At 40.3% G+C, this 23,456-nt stretch overlaps 1 protein-coding gene across 1 annotated transcript in view; it reads left to right on the top strand.

Moving 5' to 3' along the window:
- Positions 1-20,450, top strand: part of LOC134288481 (neuronal synaptobrevin-like) — a 50,787-nt gene extending 30,337 nt beyond the window's left edge. The window contains exons 4-7 of the mRNA XM_062853469.1: positions 4,246-4,381; positions 4,468-4,626; positions 11,342-11,393; positions 13,551-20,450. Coding sequence (XP_062709453.1) covers positions 4,246-4,381; positions 4,468-4,626; positions 11,342-11,393; positions 13,551-13,561 — 358 coding nt within the window. The 3' untranslated portion in view covers positions 13,562-20,450. The remainder of the gene's footprint in view (positions 1-4,245; positions 4,382-4,467; positions 4,627-11,341; positions 11,394-13,550) is intronic.
- Positions 20,451-23,456: the final 3,006 nt, after the last annotated feature.

The raw sequence follows: 23,456 nt of genomic DNA, 5'->3' as shown, positions 1-23,456 counted from the left end.
ACACAAAAAACACCCTTTTTCTGAGCCACTATGATTTTTTTTTTCAGATTTTTAGAACTTCATTTTGATATGAGGGGATTAGAAGCAAAGGGATCGTACCTTATCTTACCGATCAGGCTAAGGCCGGGGTGGCCTCTGCTGTACATAGTAGCCGTCTCTATTCCACTCGTTCCATGGCTGTTTGTCTCCAGTTCGGCACTCTGCATAGGTTCTCTCAGCAGCTGATGCAGCTCGTGGTTCATTCGCCTTCTCCATGCCCCGTCTTCCATCTGCACTCCGCCGTACGCAACACCTTCCGTTCGAAAACTCCAAGGGCGCGTTGGTCCTCTGCACGTAGGGTCCATGTTTCGTGCCCATAGAGGACGACCGGTCTAATCAGCGTTTTGTAGATAGTTAACTTCGTGTTACGACGAACTTTATTCGATCGTAGAGTTCTGCGGAGTCCAAAGTAAGCACGATTTCCTGCCATAATGCGCCTCTGAATTTCTCTGCTGGTGTCGTTGTCGGCGGTCACTAGTGAGCCCAAGTACACGAATTCTTCAACCACCACATTTTATCATATATAAATTCGGGGTGGCGGGCGCGGAGATTCCTTCCTGGAGCCCTTTGCCATCATGTACTTTGTCTTCGACACATTAATGACTAATCCGATTCGCCTGGCTTCACTCTTTAGTCGGATGTACATACGTTTCCGCCATCGTCTCAAATTTGCGAGCTATAATATCAATATCATCAGCGAAACCAAGCAGCTCAACGGACTTCGTGAGTGTCGAGAGTGTCCCTGATACTCGAACTACGCACATAACTCGATCCATCGTCGCCTTGATCAATCGTATCAGTTTATCCGGGAATCCGTATTCGTGCATAATCTGCCATAGCTGTTCTCGATCGATTGTATCATACGCCGATTTGAAATCGATGAACAAGTGATGTGTGGGCACGTTGTATTTGCGGCATTTCTGCAACACCTGGCGGATGGCGAACATCTGGTCCGTTGTAGTGCGTTTACCCATGAATCCAGCCTGATATTGCCCCACGAACTCTCTTGCAATCGGTGATAGACGGCGGCATAAAATTTGAGAGAGTATCTTGTATGCAGCGCTCAGTAGTGTAATCGCGAGGTAGTTCCCGCAAACCAACTTGTCGCCCTTTTTGTAGATGCGACACACGATACCTTCCATCCATTCCTCCGGTAATACTTCCTCCTCCCAAATCTTGGTAATGACCCAGTGTAGTGCTCTCACCAGCGCTTCTCTACCGTATTTTAGAAGCTTGCTTGGTAGTTGATCTGCTCCAGCGGCTTTGTTGTTTTTCAACCGGCCAACCTCCTCCTCAATCTCTTGGAGGTCAGGGGCCGGAAGTCTGTCGTCCTGTGCACATACTCCTAGATCTGTTATCACGCCACCTTCGGTACTTACAACGTCGCCATTGAGGTGTTCATCGTAATGCTGCCGCCACCTCTCGACCACCTCACGCTCGCTCGTGAGAATATCCCCGTGATTATCTCGGCACATGTCGGCTTGTGGCACAAAGCCTCTGCGCGAGCGGTTCAGCTTCTCGTAGAACTTTCGTGTGTCCTTAGCGCGGTACAGCTCTTCCATCGCTTCGCGATCTCGTTCTTCCTGCTGGCGCTTCTTAATCCGGACGACTGAGTTCTGCCTGTTCCGCGCCTGTTTGTAACGTGCCTCATTCGCTCTCGTACGGTGTTGCAGCATTCTCGCGCATGCTGCATTCTTCTCGTTTTTCAACTGTTCACATTCGCCATCGTACCAGTCGTTTCTGTGATTCGGAGTCGCGAAGCCTAGTGCTGTAGCCGAGGTACTACCTATGGCGGATCGGATGTCCCTCCAGCCATCTTCAAGTGTAGCTGCGCGAAGCTGCTCTTCCGTTGGTAGGTCCACTGCTAACTGCTGCGCGTAGTCTTGAGCCACTTCTACGTTACGCAACTGCTCGATGTTGAGCCACGGCGTTCGACTTCGACGCGTGGTAATAACTGTCGAAAGTTTTGAGCGCATGCGTACAGCGACTGAGTAGTGATCCGAATCTATATTCGCACTGCGGTATGTGCGGACATTGGTTATATCCGAGAAGAATTTGATGGTCGGGTGATCTCCAGGTGCCTTTGTGGATATCTTTGCGGGGAATGAAGGTGCTTCGGACTACCATACCACGGGAGGCTGCAAAGTTTACGCATCGCTGGCCGTTGTCATTCGATACGGCGTGCAGACTGTTTCGCCCGATTACCAGTCTGTACATTTCCTCCCTTCCTACCTGTTGTCGCCGACAACGATTTTCACGTCACGCGGCGAGCAACCATCGTATGTTTGCTCTAACTGCGCGTAGAATGGTTCTTTCTCGTCATCAGGTCTCCCTTCGTGTGGGCAGTGGACGTTAATGATGCTGTAGTTGAAGAAACGGCCCTTAACTCTCAACATGCACATCCTTGCGTTGATCGGCTGCCACCCGATCACACGTTGTCGCATCTTGCCCAACACTATAAATCCTGTTCCCAGTTCATTGGTAATGACTCCTGACTGTACACAAATTGATAGTGGCATACGGTTTGACCAACAGTGAGATGTCGGTGGGCGTGATAGTACCACCCATCACAATGTGTAAAGCCTAAGCAGAGAAGAGAAGGCCATCTCCCGAGTCAGAAATTGATAAATATTTCATGCTGTTGGTCACGACACCTAGCGGTTGAAGCCACACTTTTTACGCGGAAAATTTCAACCGTGTTGACACGAAAAAGCAAAGTATTTCGGAGGCAGGTACACCAACTCAAAAACTAATCCGCAAAAAAATGTGTTTAACTAGAATGTATTTCGGGGACACAGTCAAAGTTGCTTATCTCTTAATACCGTAAATAGGGTACGCGATACAATAGTGATGGGAATATGTATGAAACCGTTATGATAATCAAGGAAAAATGTTAAAACACCATTATTATGCTTTATAACAGCCTGCAATTGCAAAATACATCTTTGGTACATGCACCATATTATTGCAATAGTGGTCGAAACAACAATTGATATGCTCTCAATGAAACAATATTTCGAAGAATAAGATAATTAATCATCGATATGACGTCATCTGTTCATTAATTTTAATTATACCTGAAATAATCAATACACTTTGAGCCATGCAGTTGTTTTGACGTTTATACACGATGGAAACGAAATGGGTAGAAACAAAATAAATCGAGTCGATTTTTCACGCCTAAAATTTATCACTTTTCGTGTGTTCGGTTTGTTCTGAGATGCCCTTCTCTTCTCTGGCCTAAGTCAACTTTTGAACCTATCAAATGGAGACGCATGGTCGCTCACTGTTCTCTAGAAATCAATGTTAACCCTCCAGCAGAAGCGCTATTGTAGTTTGTACAACACGTTGAAAAAATCTCGCTTGCAGTACACAGCACCAGCGCAGTGCTAGTCAGTGTTAGCCGACCGCGTGAGATGCGGAAGGTTAAAATTCAAACCTTGTTGATCCGAGTGTCGTAGTTAGAGAGATTACTGCATATATTTATATTCATGAACGTAAATAAAAAAGACATATCTCAAAGCTCAATTGCTCCCTCAAATTTGTCTCCCACGCGCGTATTGACACAAGCCACGTGTGTTGTCTCAGTTTACAACTCCCACACACGCCACCGAATCGAGCAGTCGTGTAGCCCGTGGGTGGGAAAAGATAATGTTGTGATGGAAGTGGAGGTGCATTGCCTTTTGTATAAATATGTAGGTGCCTTTTTATCTTTTTGGATCCATTCATTAGCAGTACCACGCTCTTCTCTGATATCATGAGCATAGTTGACTGAAACTGGGTTGATATGGGGATATTCGATAATGATTTTTGTATAACAACTACCAAGGAGTGAGTATATTAACTCTTGAACATTTTCTTTGATTATAAGGTTTTGATTTTTTTTATTTGCAACTCTTGTGCTGTAGCGTACCAAAAACGTCTATGGTACGACAATGGATCAACACAATAGTAACGTATGGAAGCAACAAGTACTGATTATTCATTGTAATTTTCCTTGAATAAGTTTATGAATTCTCGTTGCTATAGCTATGTATTTTAAACACATATGATATACGATATCACGCCGTTACGTTCTAGTTTTAAATTTCATGCGTTCAAAATCTTTGCAATATCGAAAAAATATACATCAATCAGAAGCTAATAAATTTTATTCTTTTTCTTTCTTCGAATTTCGTTTTTTTTTGTATCCTTTTCACCGTACAGGTCAGCTCCAGACGGACTCGCACCGGGCGCAGCGGGCGGAGAACCTGGAGCGGATGGAATTGTCGGTGGACCACGAACCCCCCAGCAGATCGCAGCACAGAAGCGACTGCAGCAGACGCAAGCACAGGTAGACGAGGTAAGGTTTCGAAGCCCGAGCGAAAGCAATCCAATCCGAGGAAGGTGCCACGAAGGAATTTAACACTTTTCCGATTCTGTTCTTAGGTTGTGGACATCATGAAAACGAATGTAGAAAAGGTGCTGGAGCGAGATCAGAAACTATCGGAACTAGACGACCGAGCCGACGCCCTGCAGCAGGGAGCCTCACAGTTCGAACAGCAAGCCGGCAAACTGAAGAGGAAATTCTGGCTGCAGAACCTAAAAGTGAGTATTGGCCAGATCTTGAAGCTTCACTTTGCCGACATACCTTTTTCTCATTGAAAAGTTGACATTTTTATGGGTGTTTGAGCTACAGTAGATTTTTGTTGAGCTTTACGTTTTATGTTGAATTCAACCTGGTTCATCTTGAACTGTCATTAAACTCAGTCAGTCCATCTTTTAGCTATTGCATAGGGTGACCAAGGGTATTATCGGTTCGGCAGGTTTGTTCTCTTCGTCATGAGGGGTTTTTGTCGGCAAAAAAGAAGGGTCATCGCTTGTAGATGCGACTTGATCCAGATTTCTTGGATGAGAATCTTCCCGTGTACCAAGAAGAAGGGGATACAGCCTAGTGGATCGAACAAACTCATCACTACTTTCAAGAGTTCCCGCTTTGACGGCACGTAGCTGGCCTCCAACACCGCTTCGCAGATCAGCTTGAAGGGCAAACGTGTAGGTGAATACGTTCTCCGTTGGTACCCAGCGCATTCCGAATACCGATTCAGTAGTTTCCCCACGCGTCAAGTCCTTTGAATTTTCGCCTGGAAGCTCCTCAATCCTTCGAAACGTGTCGTGGATAGCAACTACAGCTCTAGGATACTGGTCGGCGTATTCTGCAGCGTTGAGGTTATGTACGAACTGCACCGATGCAGGGGAGCACGTTGAGCCAAAGGTTGCAAGTTCCATAACGTATGTAGATCCGAGGTGGCTCAGATGGATGTTCCCGCCAGAGAAAGCGTTGAAACTGTTGATCTTCTTTCGTATTTCAACCTGGACATCCCATGCAACCGCAATCGAAAATTCGCGAAACTGGGAGAGTACAGCCGGGAGCGGAGTCAACAGATCCGGCCCTTTAAGGAGTTTCGATTGAACGACAAGTCGCCAACCTTCGCCGCTGCGTCCCCTACCAACCGAAGCTTGTTATTTTTTAGGGTTGACCACAATTCCAAAGGTATCGTTGTACACCAGGTCTTCTTCTGTAGCTCGCCGTGCATACCCTTTTTGCTCGAGGTCATTTATCTGCTTAGCAACTCTGTCTCCGAGATCTAGATGATGACGGAACTTGCGTTCCATAGATTGCAGACGGCGTAGCGCTATGCCTTAACTGTCTGAGAAATTCACCGCGTCTGTCCTCCAGAGAAGTCCGGTTTCAAAACAGTTTCCGATTCACCGGGTTGAAGATTCCAAAAGAGCTCTCACCCGTTTGTCCTCCTCCGAATCTGTTTGGAAGCCAGGCCAGGCAATACCATGCTGCTTTCGATTGCAAAATAATCTCGAAGTTGTTCATTGAGAAGCTTATCAGGATCTGATGCAGTGGCGCGTGAAAGTTAGTTTCTCCGGCTTCCCAGTCTTGGTCATCGAAGTGGATGGAGTTGAAGTAGATCCTGCTGAATGACACCTTTACCTTTAGTCCTGTCGCTCCTTGCGGACTGTAGTACAAGTATTCCTTCATTACATATTATTATATTTACGACACTTTACTCTAATAGGCATTCTTGTCGAGTAAAAAATATTACAGTATGAGTCTAATTTTCTGATACAATTTGAATTCTCTTCACATTCTTTGTTCAGTCATATTACGCTATTTGTTGAAGTTCATAAGATCTTCATCACAAATTTATCCAGGAATGTGGTCAGCAATTCATTTTCTTGTTACACACATAAAAAAAATCATATTTTCAAAATTACCACCCTACCCGGGTAGACGAGAATATCTAAATCATTTCTCATATCGAACATTTTTTACTGTCATAGCTCGAAGTGATTTTGATGAGTTATTCAAAAATCTAATGAATATCTCACGAATAGCTCAAAGTGATATGATATCGGCTTCGGAGTCAGTTAGGCTTTCTATCCCGAAGAACCATTACCTGTTATGTGGCTTAGTTGGTTAAAGCGCCATTCTAGCGAATATGGAGTCGTGGGTTCGAATCTCACCCGAAACCCGATTTTTTTCACAAATTTCATCTCTCAATTTGTCAATTAGCAACATTTCGTGCCTTCTAATTACAAGTTTTACCAGTATGTTTCAGACATACCAGCAAATCTGGTAAAGTGCCAGTAAAATGGGCAATATGATATGATATCAGTTTTTGTTCTTGTCGAAATAGCTGAAAATTTCTACATAAGAACAAGTTTAGCTCTTCTGCACGAAATGGAACACATACACCCATAGAGGTGGCTCAATGTTAGTGAAATGCCATGTGCCCCTTTCTATGCTGTGGAAACGAAGATCCGCATGCTCTTATTCCCATGTTATTTACAACAGCGAGACTCAGTTGAGTGGTAAGCAGGGATGCCAGGTGAAATTTTCAAATATCTTCACAAGGCACGTTAAAATGTCTTCACATGTCTTCACACCCCATATTGTGGCTTTAGAATGAAATACTGTTAGAAGTCAAAATATATGCCATGTTCTCACTTAGGTTTATATGAAGCAATATACCGTGAGGTCATCCAGCAATAATGCATGCTTCTCTCTAGAATTTCCGTGGCAATTTTAAGGGGGTTTTCCGAAAATTCCTCAACGAGGAGGATTTCTTTCCACGAGTTCCACAAAAAAAAACCAGGAATTTCTCTAGGAATTCCTTCGGAAATTCTCCCAGGAAGTCCTCGCGAATACCTTCAGAAAATCCCTGGGAATTCATCGTGGAGTTTCTCGGAAATTCCCCCAGATCATCCTCGGAAATTCCCCCAAGTGGTCCTCGAGAATTCTCCCAGGAGTTCCTCGTGAATTCCCGCAGAAGATCCTCAGCAAATCCTCATGCTCCTCATGCAGGAGATCCTCAAAAATTGTGCCAGAAATTCCTCGAAACATCCTCTAGAAGTTCCACCGGAATTCTTGCATAAGTTTCCCGAGAATTTCTTCAGGAGTTGAGTTTCCCGAGAATTCTCCCAGGAGTTCTTCAACAAGTTCCTCCAGGAGTTCATCGGGAAATTCTACAGGAGTTCCTCGGCAATTTTTCCAGGACTTCCTCGGGAATTCCTCCAGGAGTTCTTCAGGAATTTCTCAAGGAGCTCTTAGGCAAGCTCTTAGGAAAATCCTCCACGAGATCTTGCGGAACTTCTCTAGGAATTCATTGGGGATTCCTGTAGGAGCTCTAAGGAATTCCATCAGGAGATCTTCGGGAACTCCTTCAGAGTCTCCTCAAAAAAATCCTTCAGGAATTTCTCGAGAATTCATCCAGGAGATCCTCGGAGATCCTACAGGAAGTGCTCGGCAGTTTTTACAGAAGTTTCTTGGAAATTTCTGTCGGAGTTCCTCGGGATTTTTCCGGAAGTATATCGGGAATTCCTTGACAATTCTTCCAGGAGTTCCTCAGGAATTTCTACAGGAGTTTCTCGGGAATTCCTCTAGGAGGTCGAATCGAATCGAAATTGAATCGAATCAAGAATTCTTCCAGGAGCTTCGAGAATTCCTGCAAGAGAACCTCGGGAGTTCCTCCAGGAGATTCTCGTAAATTCCTCCAGGAGTTGCTCGGGAATTACTCCAGGAGTTCCTCGGAAATTCCTCCCGGAGCTCCTCGGCAATCCTACCAGGAGTTCCACGAGAATTCCTCCAGGAGATCCTCGAGAACTTCTTCAGACGATCATCAAAAAATCTTCCAGCAGTTTCTCGGAAATTCCCTCAGGAGATCCATGGAGGAAATCGACGAAAATTTCTCCATAAGATCCTCAACAATTCCTCCAGGGGCTCCTTTAGAATTCATTCAAGGATCCTCAGGAATTCCTTCAAGAGATCCTCCGTAATTTCTACAGGAAATCTTCGGTAAATTCCTTCCAGGAATTCTTCGGGAATACTTGCAGGAGTTCCTCGGGAATTTCTCCGGAAGTTCATCGACAATTCCTTCAGGAATTCCTCAACAAGTTTCTCGGAAAAACCTCCAGGAGTTCCTTGGGAATTCCTCTTGGGATTCCTCGGGAATATTCTGAGGAGTTACATGTTTCTCGGGAATCCCTCCAAGAATTCCACGAGCATTTCTTCATAGTTATTCGAGGTTCTTTTCCGGCAGTTCCTCGAGATTTACTCTTGGTCCCTAGAAAACCTACTCCAGGAGTTTCCTGGGAATTTCCGACGATATCCTGGAGGTATTCACAGTTATTCATAGGTATATCCAGATGAATTTCTGATAAACTCCTGAAACATTTCCCGAGAATCTTCTGGAAGAATTCCCGAGAAAATGCTAGAGGGATTCTCAATGAACTTCTGGAGGAAATTCCCGAAAAAATTCGAGAATTATCGAGAAATCATGGAGGAATTTCAGAAACTCCTAGAGGTATCCTCCTTGAGGCATACCCGAGAATCTCTTGAAGAATTTCCGAGCAACTGAAGGAGAAATTCCCGAGCAACTCTGGAAGAATTCCCGAGTAACTGCTAGAGAAATCCCAAAAAAAGCTCCTGGAAAAATTCGACGAACTCCAGGAGAAATGCCTGAGGAACTCCTAGAAGAATTCAAAGGAATACATGGAAAAACTTTTCAAGAAATTTTCTAGCAATTACTATGGGAGTTCTAGAGTATCTCATAGAGGAATTCTAAAGGAATTCCTGAGGAACTCCCGAAAAAGTTGTTGGCAAACTCTTGGAAAAAATCCCGTGGATTTCATGTAGAACTTCCCGGGGAACTCCTAGAAAAATTTTCGAGCAACTCTTGAAAAACTTCTCAATAAACACCTAAAGGAATTTCCGAGGAACTTTTGAAGTAATTTTTGAGGAACGCCTGGAGAAATTCCCTTGGAACTCCTGAGGAATTCCCGAGGAACTCCTAAAATAATTCTCGAGGAACTTCTGAAGAAATTCCCGAGGAATTCCCGGAAATATTCCCTTGGAACTCCAGAAACTCCTAGTGCAATTCCTGAGAAACTTCTAGGAGAATTTGCGAGGAACTCTTGGAGGACTGAGGAACCCTTAAAGGAATTCCCGAGGAACTTGCAGAGGAATTCCCAAGGAGCTCCAGAAGAATTTCCAAGGAACTCATTGAAGAAATTCTCGAGGAATTCTTAAAGGTATTCTCTAGGACTTTTGGAGGAATTCACGAAGAACTCCTGGAAGAATTTCCGAGGAACTCCTAAAATTATTCTCGAAGAACACCTAAAGGAATTCCCGAGAAACTCCTGGAGAAATTCCCTTGGAACTCCAGGATGAATTCCTGAGGAATTTCCGAGAAAGGATTTCTCGAGGAACTAATGGAAGAATTCCCGAGCAACTCCTGGAGGAATGGACTACCCGCTTGGCGCATACCCACAGTTGATCAGCAGGAGTAAATCCATTTTATTTTGTATGGTGAAATGCATCTAAACTTGAACTACTTGAAATAGAAAGCTTTCACTGAAAAAATATTTGGTAGGCTTTATAGTAGTCACCATTGTGCACAACCACTACCAAATATTTTTTCGAATAATGTATTCCACTTCGATAAATTTGCCTTTAGATGCTATTCACCATACAATATTTTTGCGATTTACTTTTAGCGATTTTTCGCGCATTGGAGCTAGCGCCACATTGGTTGATGCGGAGAGTAGGAAAACAGCTGATGTAGGTAATTCATTCCCGAGGAACTGCTGAAAAAAAAAAAAGATTCGGCAAACTCCTGAAGGAATTCCCATGGAACTGAAAGAATTCCTGAGGTACTCCAGGTGGAATTTCCGAGTAGGACCTAGAAGAATTCCTGAGAATCTTTTGAAGGTATTTCTGATAAAATCCTGAAGAAATTCTCATGGAACTTCTAGAGAGATTCCCGAGGGACTACTGGAGAAATCTTAAAAGGCTTGGACAAATCTTCGGACAAGTCTGCGGAAAATTCTGGATGAAGTTTTTTTTTAAATTCAAACGAAGTTCTGGGGAGAATTTCCGAAAAAAACCTTGGTAATATTCTAGAAGCATCCTTTTTTGGAGATTTTTAAAAATTAGAATACTCAGTTGAATTTCCAGAGGAATTTTGTTGATGAAAATTTTATTTTCTATAAACAATTGCTGATGAGAAATTAATTCAATAGTTCAGCATGCTTCCTAAAATTTCCATGAAATGGTGGTCAAAAGTTTAAAATTTTATCTACAAAAATTGAAACTCATTTCATCTGAAATTGTTCCAAGATTTGAAATATTGGTTTAGAACAGCAACATAAATAAATATTATTTTTCAGCTTTCAAAAGTCTTCAAAAGTCTTCACAAAATTTAAAATGTCTTCTATATGTCTTCACAAAAATAAATGTCTTCACAGAACTTCAAATGTCTTCAATTTGAAGACATGTCTTCACATCTGGCATCCCTGGTGGTAAGCATCGCCGCTTGTGAATCCTAAGGTCGTAAATTCGATGCTGGATGCTGACATTTTTTGTATTTTTTATGTTTTCTAGAAAAAAGTGACAAATCTTGTCTGCTATTGTTTTGATTTTGTAATATCCTAACGAGCTAGTATTCAGTAGTTCACCATACTAGAGTTTGCTATTATTTCTGATCTTTTACCTCTTATATCAATCAAACCAATATCAGCTTTTGCTTATCAGTAATTCAATCAATAATAACTGAATATGCTATTCATCAGATTTTTCCACCTACACTCGGGTATTGGAGAAACAAAAGATCAAGGGCCTAATTATTTTCGATAACGATCATTCCTACCGAATTTGAACAATTTGCTTTTAAAAGCGAATGCTTTTTTTTATATATTTTTTTATTGCCAACAAAACAATTAAACCTGGATTACTTTTTTCTTGTTTTAGATGATGATAATAATGGGTGTCATTGGCCTTGTTATACTTGCAATCATCGTAGGTAAGTAAATCAGCTAAGTGCGTAAAGTATTGTAACTCGATTGCCGTTTGTTTTGTAAGCACAATACTGTCACACAAGCTACCAACAAACAAGCCTCAAACTTTTACATATATCGCAATCCCAATCAGTTTTTCGATTGGGATCTCACGACAAACCTCAACCAAACTGGACAAATGAAAACTGTATAACTCTTTCAAAAAAAAAAAAAAATCAAATGTTTTCTTCCCCGAGCAATATCCCAATACTGAATGGATCTCACTTGTAAGCTTAAGGTACACGATTTTCGTGTTATGAGTTACGCATAATTGTTCACAACTCACCACCCGCAAACAGTTATTGTCAAAGTGTTTTTAGGTCAACTCTTACAGATAACATGTACATTGAAATCAAACAATTATCAATACTCTTTCAATTATCAGTGAACTTTATTAGGTAACAGATGGAGGTACTCAAATTACTCATCTCATGTATAATAAAAAGGGCACGATTGGTGAAGTACTAGATTTGTAGTAATGAGCTGTGTTTTTGTATGGTAAGAAGGGGAATTCTCCATTTCTGCAAGGAAATGGTTCAAAAATCGTCGGTATTATGATTCATTGTCCAATTTGATGCTGTTTGAGCAAAACTTTAGAAAACTGTGCTGTTGAAAAGACAAGAAATCATAATACCCACGGTTTTTGCACGACTGCCTCGCAGAAACGGGAAATTTATCTTCTCATCATACAAAAATTCAACTCATAACTACAAATCTAGTACTTCACAGATCGTGTCCTATTTTGAAGAAAGGACATAGACTGTTCCCTAATTCCTATCCTACCTCTGTCTAGACCGTTACAAGATAGTCATGAGCTGAAATCCAAGATTATAAAGGAGAACAGTAGAAACGCACGCTTGAATTAATAGAATGGAATCAGAAACAACATTGTTTTAGTTGGTTAGAATAGCGAGAGAAAGGCAGATGAAATGTAATTCAACGAAAGAGTTAATTGTGCCCTAATCACAGGGATGCACATCAGGTTCAACTTCCCACTGCACTTTAGCCATTCGTTAGTTTTAGGGATCTACCTGTGTTGTTTCACTTTTTTATTCGTTTTTTCTATCGTATTTTTTGTTTGAATTGTTAAGCTTTTCTTTTCTTCCAATAATTGAATAAAGTAATTTCCAACCTAACTAAACGTCGACTACAGCGAGTTTAATCTCTTTTTTTTTTCTTTTGTCACCATTAAAATCTTCCAAAAAGCTAATGTGTGAGATATCGTTTTTTTTAACCGAAAAAGCCTGAATAAATGTTTCGCTCTAAGCAAAACAATTGGAACAATAAGCAATAACAAAAATGGATTACCTTGAATGTTTTTTTCAAAGTTAATGTTTAGAGAATTTTGAACAAAGATGATTAGAAGTTCACAAACCGTTAAATTCAAATATTAAGCAAACATATTCGTAATAAATATGGTAGTATTTTTTTAACATTTGACCCGAACCTTAACACTTTGAAATAGAATGAATAGCATCAAGGAGGTAAACACCCTAAATATATATTGTTGCTTTTGTTTTATTTATTCAGATAATCTCGTATTGTTTCATTTTATTTATCTGATAATAGGACAGATCGGTGAAGTACTAGATTTGTAGTAATGAGCTGAATTTTAGTATGGCGAGAAGGTCAATTCTCCGTTTCTGTAATGATATGGTGCAAAAAGCGTGGGTATTATGGTTCCTTGTCAAATTTGATGCTGTTTGAGCAAAACTTTGGGCAACAGTGTTGTTGTTTTATCCATTTCTTGCAACATAAACAACATAGTTATCCAAAGTTTTGCTCAAACAGCATCGAATTAGGCAAGGAATCATAATACCCACGCTTTTTGCACCAATTCATTGCAGAAACAGAGAATTGACCTTCTCACCATACAAAAATTCAGCTCATTACTACAAATCTAGTACTACACCTAACGTGCCCCATTGCAAAATGTTTTGAACAGGTATATAGTGTTTCCCGGTAAACATTGTGCCTAGCGCAAGTGAAAGATCCACAAAACCAATCACAATTCAGATTCAAAAATCCTATCAACACAAAATATTTGACCACGAAAAAAGCCTTTCTTATCCTCATTCTATTTCTCCATTTTTTCTCTCTTTTTCTCCGTTTTCAAATTGCAGCCAGAAACTAAACAAATGCAAATCACGGCCAACCTCAAATACAAAAAAAAAAACAAAAAAGCAAAAAAAAAGAAAGGAGAGCGCCCTCATAAAATACCAGAAAATTTGATGCAAATCATTAGCAAATATTGTTCCACTTGAGAAAAAAGAGTATCATTATCAGTAATTTGGCGAGAGAAGCAAACCAACCATTCCAAAAAACAAACCGTTTACCCATCAGCCATGCAGATTATTTACGTCTAAACCAAAAAAAAAAGTTATTGTCTACTACTACTACTTCAGCCTACCAATACTGCAGCGCTCATGAAAAACCAAAAAAACAGTATGAAAAATTTTCTGATATTTTTACACCTCTACAAATATGCTCCTAAATTGCTCGTCCTGTCTGATTTTGTTTAAGTAAATGCGTACTTTAGTTCTCTGTAAACTATGTATCCCTCTATTGATATTCTGTGTCTGGACGCCATTTTAGTTTTCTAAATTGATTGATTGGTAGAACGGTTCTTGTTTTTAGTTTCAGTTGTTCCTACCTGTATCCCCCAGTTTTTCAGTTTGGAATTATTTGTACATACAATTAGCGAACGAAGCTGTGAATTAGGCAAAGCAAACTGCACCTTCCCCAAATGGTTGTGTTAACTGTAAACTGTAAACCCAATATCATGTTTCACTGGCTGTTATTATTATCAGTTGTTGTAAATTACCGCCGCCCTGTCTAGGAAAGTGTTTGTTAGCAAATGTAACGACTCAATCATCTATTGATGATTTGTTAAAATCGCTCATAATCATTAAGTTTTTTTTTAATTATAAAAAAGTGTAATTTGGAGATAATCAAAAAGTCTCTGATGTCTTCTTAAAACTGTAGTTTTCGCTCCTTCGTAATTATTATTATCATTTGGTAGTACTTGTTATTCCTTTCATAATGGTAGCCGGCTTTAGTTGTTCCTTACATTCACACACTTGGTATTTACAGATAACTCGCTTTCCTTATGGTGATTGTTATTTCGTTTTTTTTTGAGAAATAATAAACTAAGCCCACCTGTAACTACAGCTCGTTACTTCTGGCTACAAAATTTACAAAGTTTTTACAGTTTTGTTATTTGAAACGTTAATCACCGCAGATATTATCAGTAACTAAAAAAAACTCAAAAATACTTAACGTTCATACACTCAAAGTATATAGTATGCATGACAGCGTAGCTCCTATAGTGCAATTATTCATGTTCATGTGTTAGTCCTGTGCAGTTGCTAGCTACAAGTACGCATCTGAAGCGTTATGTTACTCTTCTCTCCAGTATTAGTTGCAGTAGATCCACTGTTAGCATAGCAATAGAAAAGTCGTTTAGACTTGCACTGCTTCAGACAAAATGGCTTCCAAAACATATGTTCGGTGGAACTGGAGTTTAGCTTACGGGTTACCCGATTTTAAGTCATTAATAACACGCTTACACATATTTACTCAATAATTATTTTTTGAACTACTATCTTTGAAATTTAACAAGCTGATACAAATATATTTTTCACTTCTAAAATGTCTCCTATTTATTCTGCGTTTTGAGAACCAACACAAAATATAAATATTGGTATTTCCATTAATACTGAGTTTTACTAGGGAAATTTTCAGAAATTTTTAACTAACCAAAGTACACTAGGACAAGTGAAAAACATAATTGTATCAGCATATTCTGCATTGAACTCTTAATCACAATGTAACCGTTTCTCTTTAACTCTTCACATTTCGTTAGTTCATATAACAAAGAAGACACCAGACATATAAATAGCACGACGAAACAAATTCCCCACAAAATTCATACAATATCAGATGTGATCGCCATTATTATTTCATTATTTTAACTCACATCACAAATCCGTTTGTAAATACCTGATAATTAAGAGAAAGTGCCGCAATAGGGCACGTTCGGTGGAGTACTATATTTATAGTACTAAGCTGGATTTTTCTATGATGAGCTTGAGCTTGAGCTTGATTGACCGCCCGTAGATGCTACTCCAGCATCGCCAGACCAGCTACACTCACACAAGAAACCAATGAGATATCTGCCGGGGACTAACAGACATCTTCAGTGTGTTAGCGTTGGTGATCATCTATTTTTAGGCGATAATGGCACCTGCCACGTCAGGTTGCAGGTCAATGTGAGGAAGGGGAAGGAAGTAATGATTGCAATCGTTTGTATGCACAGCAAACCGAATATACCTCTGCGTCTGCACAAACTCAGGCGGATGTCGGAGTGTTGGTGAAATATGGTTGGCGGAGGGTTCACACATTGGTGTGTGGATGCCAGGCGTAAGATGATAGATATGTGCGATTATTACTATGAAGCTAAAGTGGCACAGTTCACTTGATTGCATAACTTGTAGGCGTTATCTGATATATTGACACTGTTCTGTAAAAGTTGGAAGGAAAGGAAACGACTTTTCAACCGTTTCTGGTTCTAGCGATGACTATGAACATTAAATATACGTGAGATGTAGATATAGAGAGGACAGTATAGAGAAAGTGGATAGAAAGATACAAAGTAGAAGGAAAGGGACGGGCCAGGAATTGAACCCAGGACCTTCTGCATATGAATCAGAAGCGGTAGCCACTAGACCACCAAGCCCGTCAAGAACTGGGTTTTTCTATGATGATATGATAAATTCTACGTTTCTGCAATGCATCGGTGCAATGATTTATTGCCTAATGTGCTGCTGTTTGAGCAAAACTTTGGGCCACTATGTTGTTGAAGAGGCAAGAAACGGAGAATATAAAAACCCAATGACCCAAACTTTAGCTCAAACTGCAGCAAATTAGACAAGATGTCATAATATCCGCGCTGTTTGCATTGTTTCATTGCAGAAACGGAGAATTTATCATTATTACCATACAAAAATTCAGCTCATTACAAAAAATTTAGTTCTCCACCAGACGTGTCCTATTCACAAACGTTTCCATATCTAAAAATCATGCTTACAAATCCAGTACAAGTCCAGTACAACTCTAACATGACGAATTTCACGCCAACTCATCTTCGGAGTTGGCAGCATCCTCTCAGAATCTAATAAAACTTTGCGAGTATAAAGACTTTGTATTTTGAAGCAACTTTCCATACTCTGTTGTTTTTTTTTCAAAATTTATCTGGACTCATATTTGATAGGGGTTAAGGTTTTTTGATCGTTTTTTTTACTCAAAAACGGAAAAACCTAGAAAAAAAAGTGATGTATGGGTGACTTTCAGGAACTGGTCTGGTCAGGTCTGAACATTCATGTAAAAAAATTAAAAATAGACAAATTGTCGCTGAAAAAAAGTAAAAAATAAAAGCCAATTTGCAATTTGCCAATTTTTTTTTGTCACCATTTTTCAGCATGTAATGGTCCCAACATTCCTTCAGACTACCATTAGAAAAGAAGCAAAGTTATTAAATTTCCATCATATGAATCTAATCCCTAACGAGTTTTAGGGATTTGTTTTTTTTTTTTATTTTGTATTGTTGATGGGTAATACACAATTGGCAGAATTTTTAGAGGGATATCTGGAGATATTCTTGATGAAATTCCTGGTGGTGGAATTCTTGAAGGAATTTCTGGTTGAATTCTTTAAGGAACCTCTGGAAAAATTATCGAGGAATTTCTGGGAAAAATCCTGGAGGAATTCTTCCGGGAATTCTTTGCAGAAATAACTTAAAAGATTCTTTGAGGAATTATTGGTGAATGTCTTGGAGAAATTCCTGAAGGATTTTTAAGAGGATAAAGTAAAGAGATTCAAGAATAGAGCTTGTGGAGCTTGAAGATCTCAATTCCGGAATAGTTTGGATGATCTAGATCACCAAGTGAATGTTGCTTACTTATCAGAATTGCACACTGAGGCTCCAAGAGTAGCGTAGATTATATTCCGCAAGCATTCACTATAATAAAAACATATCAAAAAATTTGCAGATATTGCGACCTATATTTCAAAATACATTGGGTCCATTTGTATGCCAGTGGACATCCGAATAGCAACACATAAAATTACTCGTAATATTATGAGGTGCAACAGACACAATCGTGAAAGAATTATGCGGATAGAGTGAACAGAAACAAGAGTAGAGCCTGTAGACTTTGAAGGTCCTAATTCCAAAATAGTTTGGAAAGCCTGGAACTCCACGAATACACAAAAAGCATTATGGTTGTGCACTGAGGCTCCATCAGCAGTGTGGACTACATTCCACGAATAATTTTTACAATTTAAGCATGATACAGTATGTAGATATCGTAACCCAAACTTCAAAGTGTTTTGGAGGCTATTAGAATTTCAAGGAATGTCCAACTACCACAATATCGAGTTGCTCGTAGCATTGTGATGTCTAGTGGACAACAACGTGACGAAATTTCTTGAACAGAGTGAACACAAATGATGGTAGATGTTGTAGATCTTAAGAAAAGGAATTCCAGAAATCCGGATGACCTAGATTATCCAATAGGGTGGGTCAACGTTGTATGAGAAAAATTAAAATTGGTCAGATTCAATCAGATCAAAGTTTTTAAGATGCCATTTTAAGGTCCCAAAGAACTGTGCAAAATTTGGGCATGATTGGTCAAGTCTACATTTTGCGCATCGCGATTGAAGTTTGTATGGGATTTTACATGGGAAATCATACTTTTCGTATTTTTCTTGAAAGTTGCTCAAAATTGTCCTATACCATATAACCGCCAATGTTAAAGAACAGCCCAGGATGTAGCAAAAAACTTTGTCGAAGACCGCAAAGCGATCCGATGCATGTGATAAAACATAAAAAACACACTCTTCGAAAGTCGGGCCGAAAATTGAGATTTTATTATTGATGTTATTCCTTTACATGTTAAAAGATAAGCACACTCAGGCGATCAGTAGGTTATAACTCATGCAGGGATTCTGGGGATCTTCCGGGGTTTCGTTAGCGATTTTCCCGGATTTTTTTCTTTAATTTCGGAATCGGATTCATTTAGGGATTTTTCATTTAGAAATTCTATCTGAATATTTTCAGGGATTCCTTCAGAGATCCTCGGGGTTCTTTCATTGATTTCTCATACGATTTTTGGGGATTTCTCCCGGGAATTCAGAAGAAACTCCTTGACTTTTCGTCATATACCTTCCAGGGGCTGTTCATAAACCACGTAGACCAAAATTTAGCAATCTCAGACCCCCCACCCCTCTTAGACTTTTGTCCATACAAAAAAGGTAGACGTGGGTCTCCAGTTAGCCTAGTGGTTAAAGCTATGGATCGCCAATCCGGAGACGGCGGGTTCGATTCCCGTTCCGGTCGGGAACATTTTCTCGACTTTCTGGGCATAGTGTATCATTGTACTTGCCACACAATGTACAAATTCATGCAATAGCAGGCAAAGAAAGCCCTTTTATTAATAACTGTGGAAGTGCTCTAAGAACAATAAGTTGAAGAGAGACAGGCCAAGTGGTTTCGTGGTCGTGCGGCTAAGGTCACCAAGCCTTTAGTCGCATCGTGCTAAGGAGCGCGGGTTCGATTCCCACCGCAGTTGTCAGGAAAAGTTTTCGGCTGTGCCACTGGGCGTTGCATGCTAGTCCGTTGTCTAGTGTCGTGCTTCCTTCAAAGAGCAAAATAGCTCACTGGAAGCATTAAACGTGTCTGTGTCTTTTAAAAAAGTTCCAACGCGAACGTCGAGCCATAAAGAAGAAGAAGAAGTTTCATCGGTCATTCCTTCCAGGAATTTCAACCGAAATTTCTTCCCCCAGAAGTCCATTCTGAGGTTTCTCCAGAACCTCCTTCCGGGATTCTGCAGGTATTTCTTTCGGGCCTAACTCAAAAATTCATTCCGAGATTCTCCCAGAAATACATGCTGGGATAATTCCAGGAATTCCATTCAAAACATCTCCAGGATTGCCTTCTGGAATTTCTCAAGGAACTCATTCGAAGATTCGTCAAGGAGTTCAGAAGTTCCTTCTGAGATACATCTAGGAGTTTCTTCAGGTATTCCTCCTATTCAAAATTCCTCCTTCTATGATTCTGGCCAAAGTTCTTTTTATTTTTACTCATCCACGGTTTTCTACAGAGTGTGACTAGGAACTACTATTGGGAACCCTCCAGTAATTCCTTTTGTGATTCCTCCGGGAACTCATTTCGATGTTCTTCCAGGAGTTCCTGCTGAGATTTGTCCAATGATGATTTCTGAGACTTATCCAGGACATCCTTCCGGAATTCCACCAAGATCTTTTTACCAGATTCCGTCAAAAGCTTCTTATTGGGCTCCTCTGGGAACTTATTACGGTACTTCTCCGTCCAGGATTCCTGGATGATTGCTGAAGGAATCCTGGTAAGAAGTCCAGAAGAGATCTCGTAAGGAATTATTTACTGAGTAATCCCATCAGAAAGAACATCTGGAAAAAAAAATTCAGAAGATATAACGGATGAAATTTATGGACGGATACCAGATGCCACTTCTGGTGTAACCACGGAAAATAATCATGAAGGAATTCTAGAAGGAACTATGAGAGAAACCCATGAAGTACCTCCTGGAGAAGTCTTAGACGTAGTTCCTGGAAGAAATCCCGGATGATATTCGTGAAGGAAAGCTTGCCTGCAATGATGCAAATTATCACCTCACTAGTGCTCATCACAACTCATCAACTGTATATTTATCGCGTGCGATTGAACTGTGCACTGATCAGCGATGACCAGCAGCAAAGAGGTGGCAAAACGAACATGATGTAAATCACAAACGATTTTGCACACATCTGACTGTGCCGCCACACGGTCGCCCGAACAGCCGAACCATACCGAATATGTTGGTTTGCGAAGCTACGGCACGAACGCTCGACACGCACACAGAAGCAACATTCGCATGTACCGATACCATACTAATAAAGCTTCCAGCCAACGATGCTTCGCGATAAGCTGTCGAAAAGCATCGAAAGCGATGAAAAGAAATGCTTGGCTAGAACGCAACGGCTCAACGGCGAAAAGGAAGAGTCAACTATGCTGATCAGTGTTGAGTCCGTTCGTGTGCTACTCGTATGGGAGGTTGATTGAATAAAGCGAGGATGGGTGAAAACGTATTCGTTGTCGAAAGCAAATCGCATCATTTCGCGAATGTTTTCATCAAATAGCAAGCTTGCTTGCCTGGAAGAATTACATAAAGCATTCCTGAATGGATTTCTGGTGAATTCCAAAGGGAACTCCTTGAGGAATCACAGAAGCAACTCTCAAAGGAATCAGGAAATCCTGGAGAAATTCCGAAAATACTTCTGGAGAAAATCTAGAAGGAACATCTGGATGCATCTCAGAAGGAACACAGAAGAACAGAAAAATCACTGCAGGAACTCCTGGACGAATTATGGAATGAATTCCAGAAGGAACTCCAGGAATTATACCGAAAGAACTTCTGCGGGAATCTCGGAATTAATATTTACTTATCCCCAGAAGGAATGCCTAAGAAAATCACGATAAGGGCATGTCCATACACTACGTAGACTCGAAAGGGTGAGGGGGGGGGGGGTAATCTGGCCAAAGTGTACGGTCCATACAAATTTTGAAAATTTTGTATGGACGAAGCCCACGGGGGGAGAGGGGTCTGAGATTGTCAAAATTGAGTCAACGTAGTTTATGGGCAGCGCCTAAGCATTCCTGCCTGAGAGAATGTTGGAATTAACTTCTGCACATGCTCCTGGGCGAATCCCACAACAAACTTCTCGAAAAATCTCAGAAGAAATCCCAGTTGAAATTCCTAGAGGGTGGTCCCAAAAAGCTCCTGTTGGAATATCAAAAAAGAATCCTGGATGAAACCCAGTAGGAACTTTTGGAAGTACCCATGCAACAACTCCTGGATTAACTTTAGAAGGAATGTCTCGGTGGAACACCTGGAAGAATTTCAAGAGGATCTTCTGTGAAGCCCCAAGAAAAAACCTTCTTACGGAATGCTGATTCTTCATATAACTTTATTGAAAAACTTTGACCAAATGGTAATCTAGATCTGGCTATTGTAAAGATGTCCAATAAGTCTAATAAATCATGCTCGTTAAGTTTGAATAGATTCTGAAGAGATGCTGGGATCATTGCTGTATGAGTTTGCGAGATACATGCTAAAAAAAGGATGACATTAAAATCTTATTGTTAGAAAAACTTTTTCCCCTAAAAGTGCCCATATTCTGAAAAAAGGCGAGAAAGAATTTCGTTCATTTAAAAAATGGACATTTTTTGCAAATTTACATATTTTTTAAATACTTTCTTTCAGCATGTAGGAATCAATGTATGCAAAGTATGCAAAGTCTTTACACCCACAAAGTTTCATTGGATTCTGAGAGGGTGTTGCCCATTCCTGGATGAGTTAGCGTGGAATTCGTTAAATGCAAGGCGTGAGAGAGTTGACCCCCTTGATCTGACTAAACCTACACATGAAAAATCGATTGAGGGATTCAGCAAAATTTTTCTGAATTTTGCCAATCTGAAGGTTTCAGCAAAAATGTTGCTGAAATTCAGCAAAATTTTGCTGATTTATTCAGTAAACTCTACTGATCACCAGTAACGTTTTGCTGAAATTCAGCAAACTTTGCTGAAAGTTCAGCAAGAAGTTTTGCTGGACCCTTCAGCTCGGCAAAATTCAGCAAAAAATTGTTGAAAACGTTTGATGTGTAAGATTTTGGACATTTTTCATGTCATTCGCCTTTTCATGATAGTTTTCTGCACACTTTCCTGCGTAGTTGAATGAAATCATAAACTTGAAAGTATGTATATCAATATACGATGGATGTTTGTTGATAGTTACCCCGGCAGGGTCCATCATAGGCAACGTCGATGCATATTTTCAAATGCGTTGTATGTTTTACGATCTTAAAGAAAAGACATAACACTTGTTATAAAAATTCACTTTGCAACAATCCATTAATGTAATATTACTAAAAAGCCGCAGAAGTAAACTTCGGTGGCTTAGAGGCTTCATTACTAGCACTCAAACCCTATTCTTGTAAGGATTCCTTCAGGGGTTTCCGCAGATTTTATCACAGAAGCCTTCCGGCATTCATTTCTTGCGTATTCCTCTCAATAATCCCACCCGAGGATTCTTCATTGATTTCTTATGGAATTTCTTCAGGGAATTCGTTGAAAATATCTCCTGGTTTTCCATTCCAATCCACCGTGGTCCAGGACCCAGATTTGTAGAAGACCATATTTGCCTTCAAATGCGCTGAAAGCATATTTTCTCGTAAATCTGGGCCCTGGCCCACTGCGCCATCCACAGTGTTCAAAATCGATGACTTTGCGATCAAAATTAAATCACTTTTTATGGTTGGTTCTAAAGGTGTTATACAAAGTTTTTCAGCATCTTAAAAGGCGTATTTCTATAAAACTGCATTGATGATTAATCCTTCCTTCCAAGATTACTCCTGCCATTTCTTCTTTTATTTCCTCCGGATTTTTCAGTGATTTCTGTCGGCATTTTTACCGGGATTTCTCCTAGAGTTCCTTTCTGGGATTCCTTCATTGGTTCATCTCAGAATTCATTTACGAAGAAATCAGTAATTTTTTTACGGATTATTCCCGAGACTTTATCAATAATTGCAATCTCAGGCCCCCCTCCCCCTCTTAGTCTTTTGTACATACAACAATTTTAAAATTTATATGTAAGGTAAACTTGGGCTAGAAACACCTACCCCCCCTTGGGCTTCCCTACAAAAATTTACGTGGTTCTCCTGCGATCGTTCCTGGGAATTCATCGCGATTCCTTCAGGGACCTTTTTCGACATTCCATCAGTGATTTCTTCCATGATTCCCAAAGAAATTTTTTCCAAGATTACTAGCTGGATTATTTTACGTATTATTCTCGAAACTGTATGATGGATTCTTTCAGGATTCTTCCCGAGTTTTTTTTCCATGGATTTCTTAATAGGATGCAATCAGTGAAGTACTAGATTGAAAGTTGTGAGCT

This window comes from Aedes albopictus, chromosome 2 (assembly GCF_035046485.1).
Source record: "Aedes albopictus strain Foshan chromosome 2, AalbF5, whole genome shotgun sequence".
Taxonomy (NCBI): Eukaryota; Metazoa; Arthropoda; class Insecta; order Diptera; family Culicidae; genus Aedes; species Aedes albopictus.
This window is presented reverse-complemented; position numbering and strand designations above follow the sequence as displayed.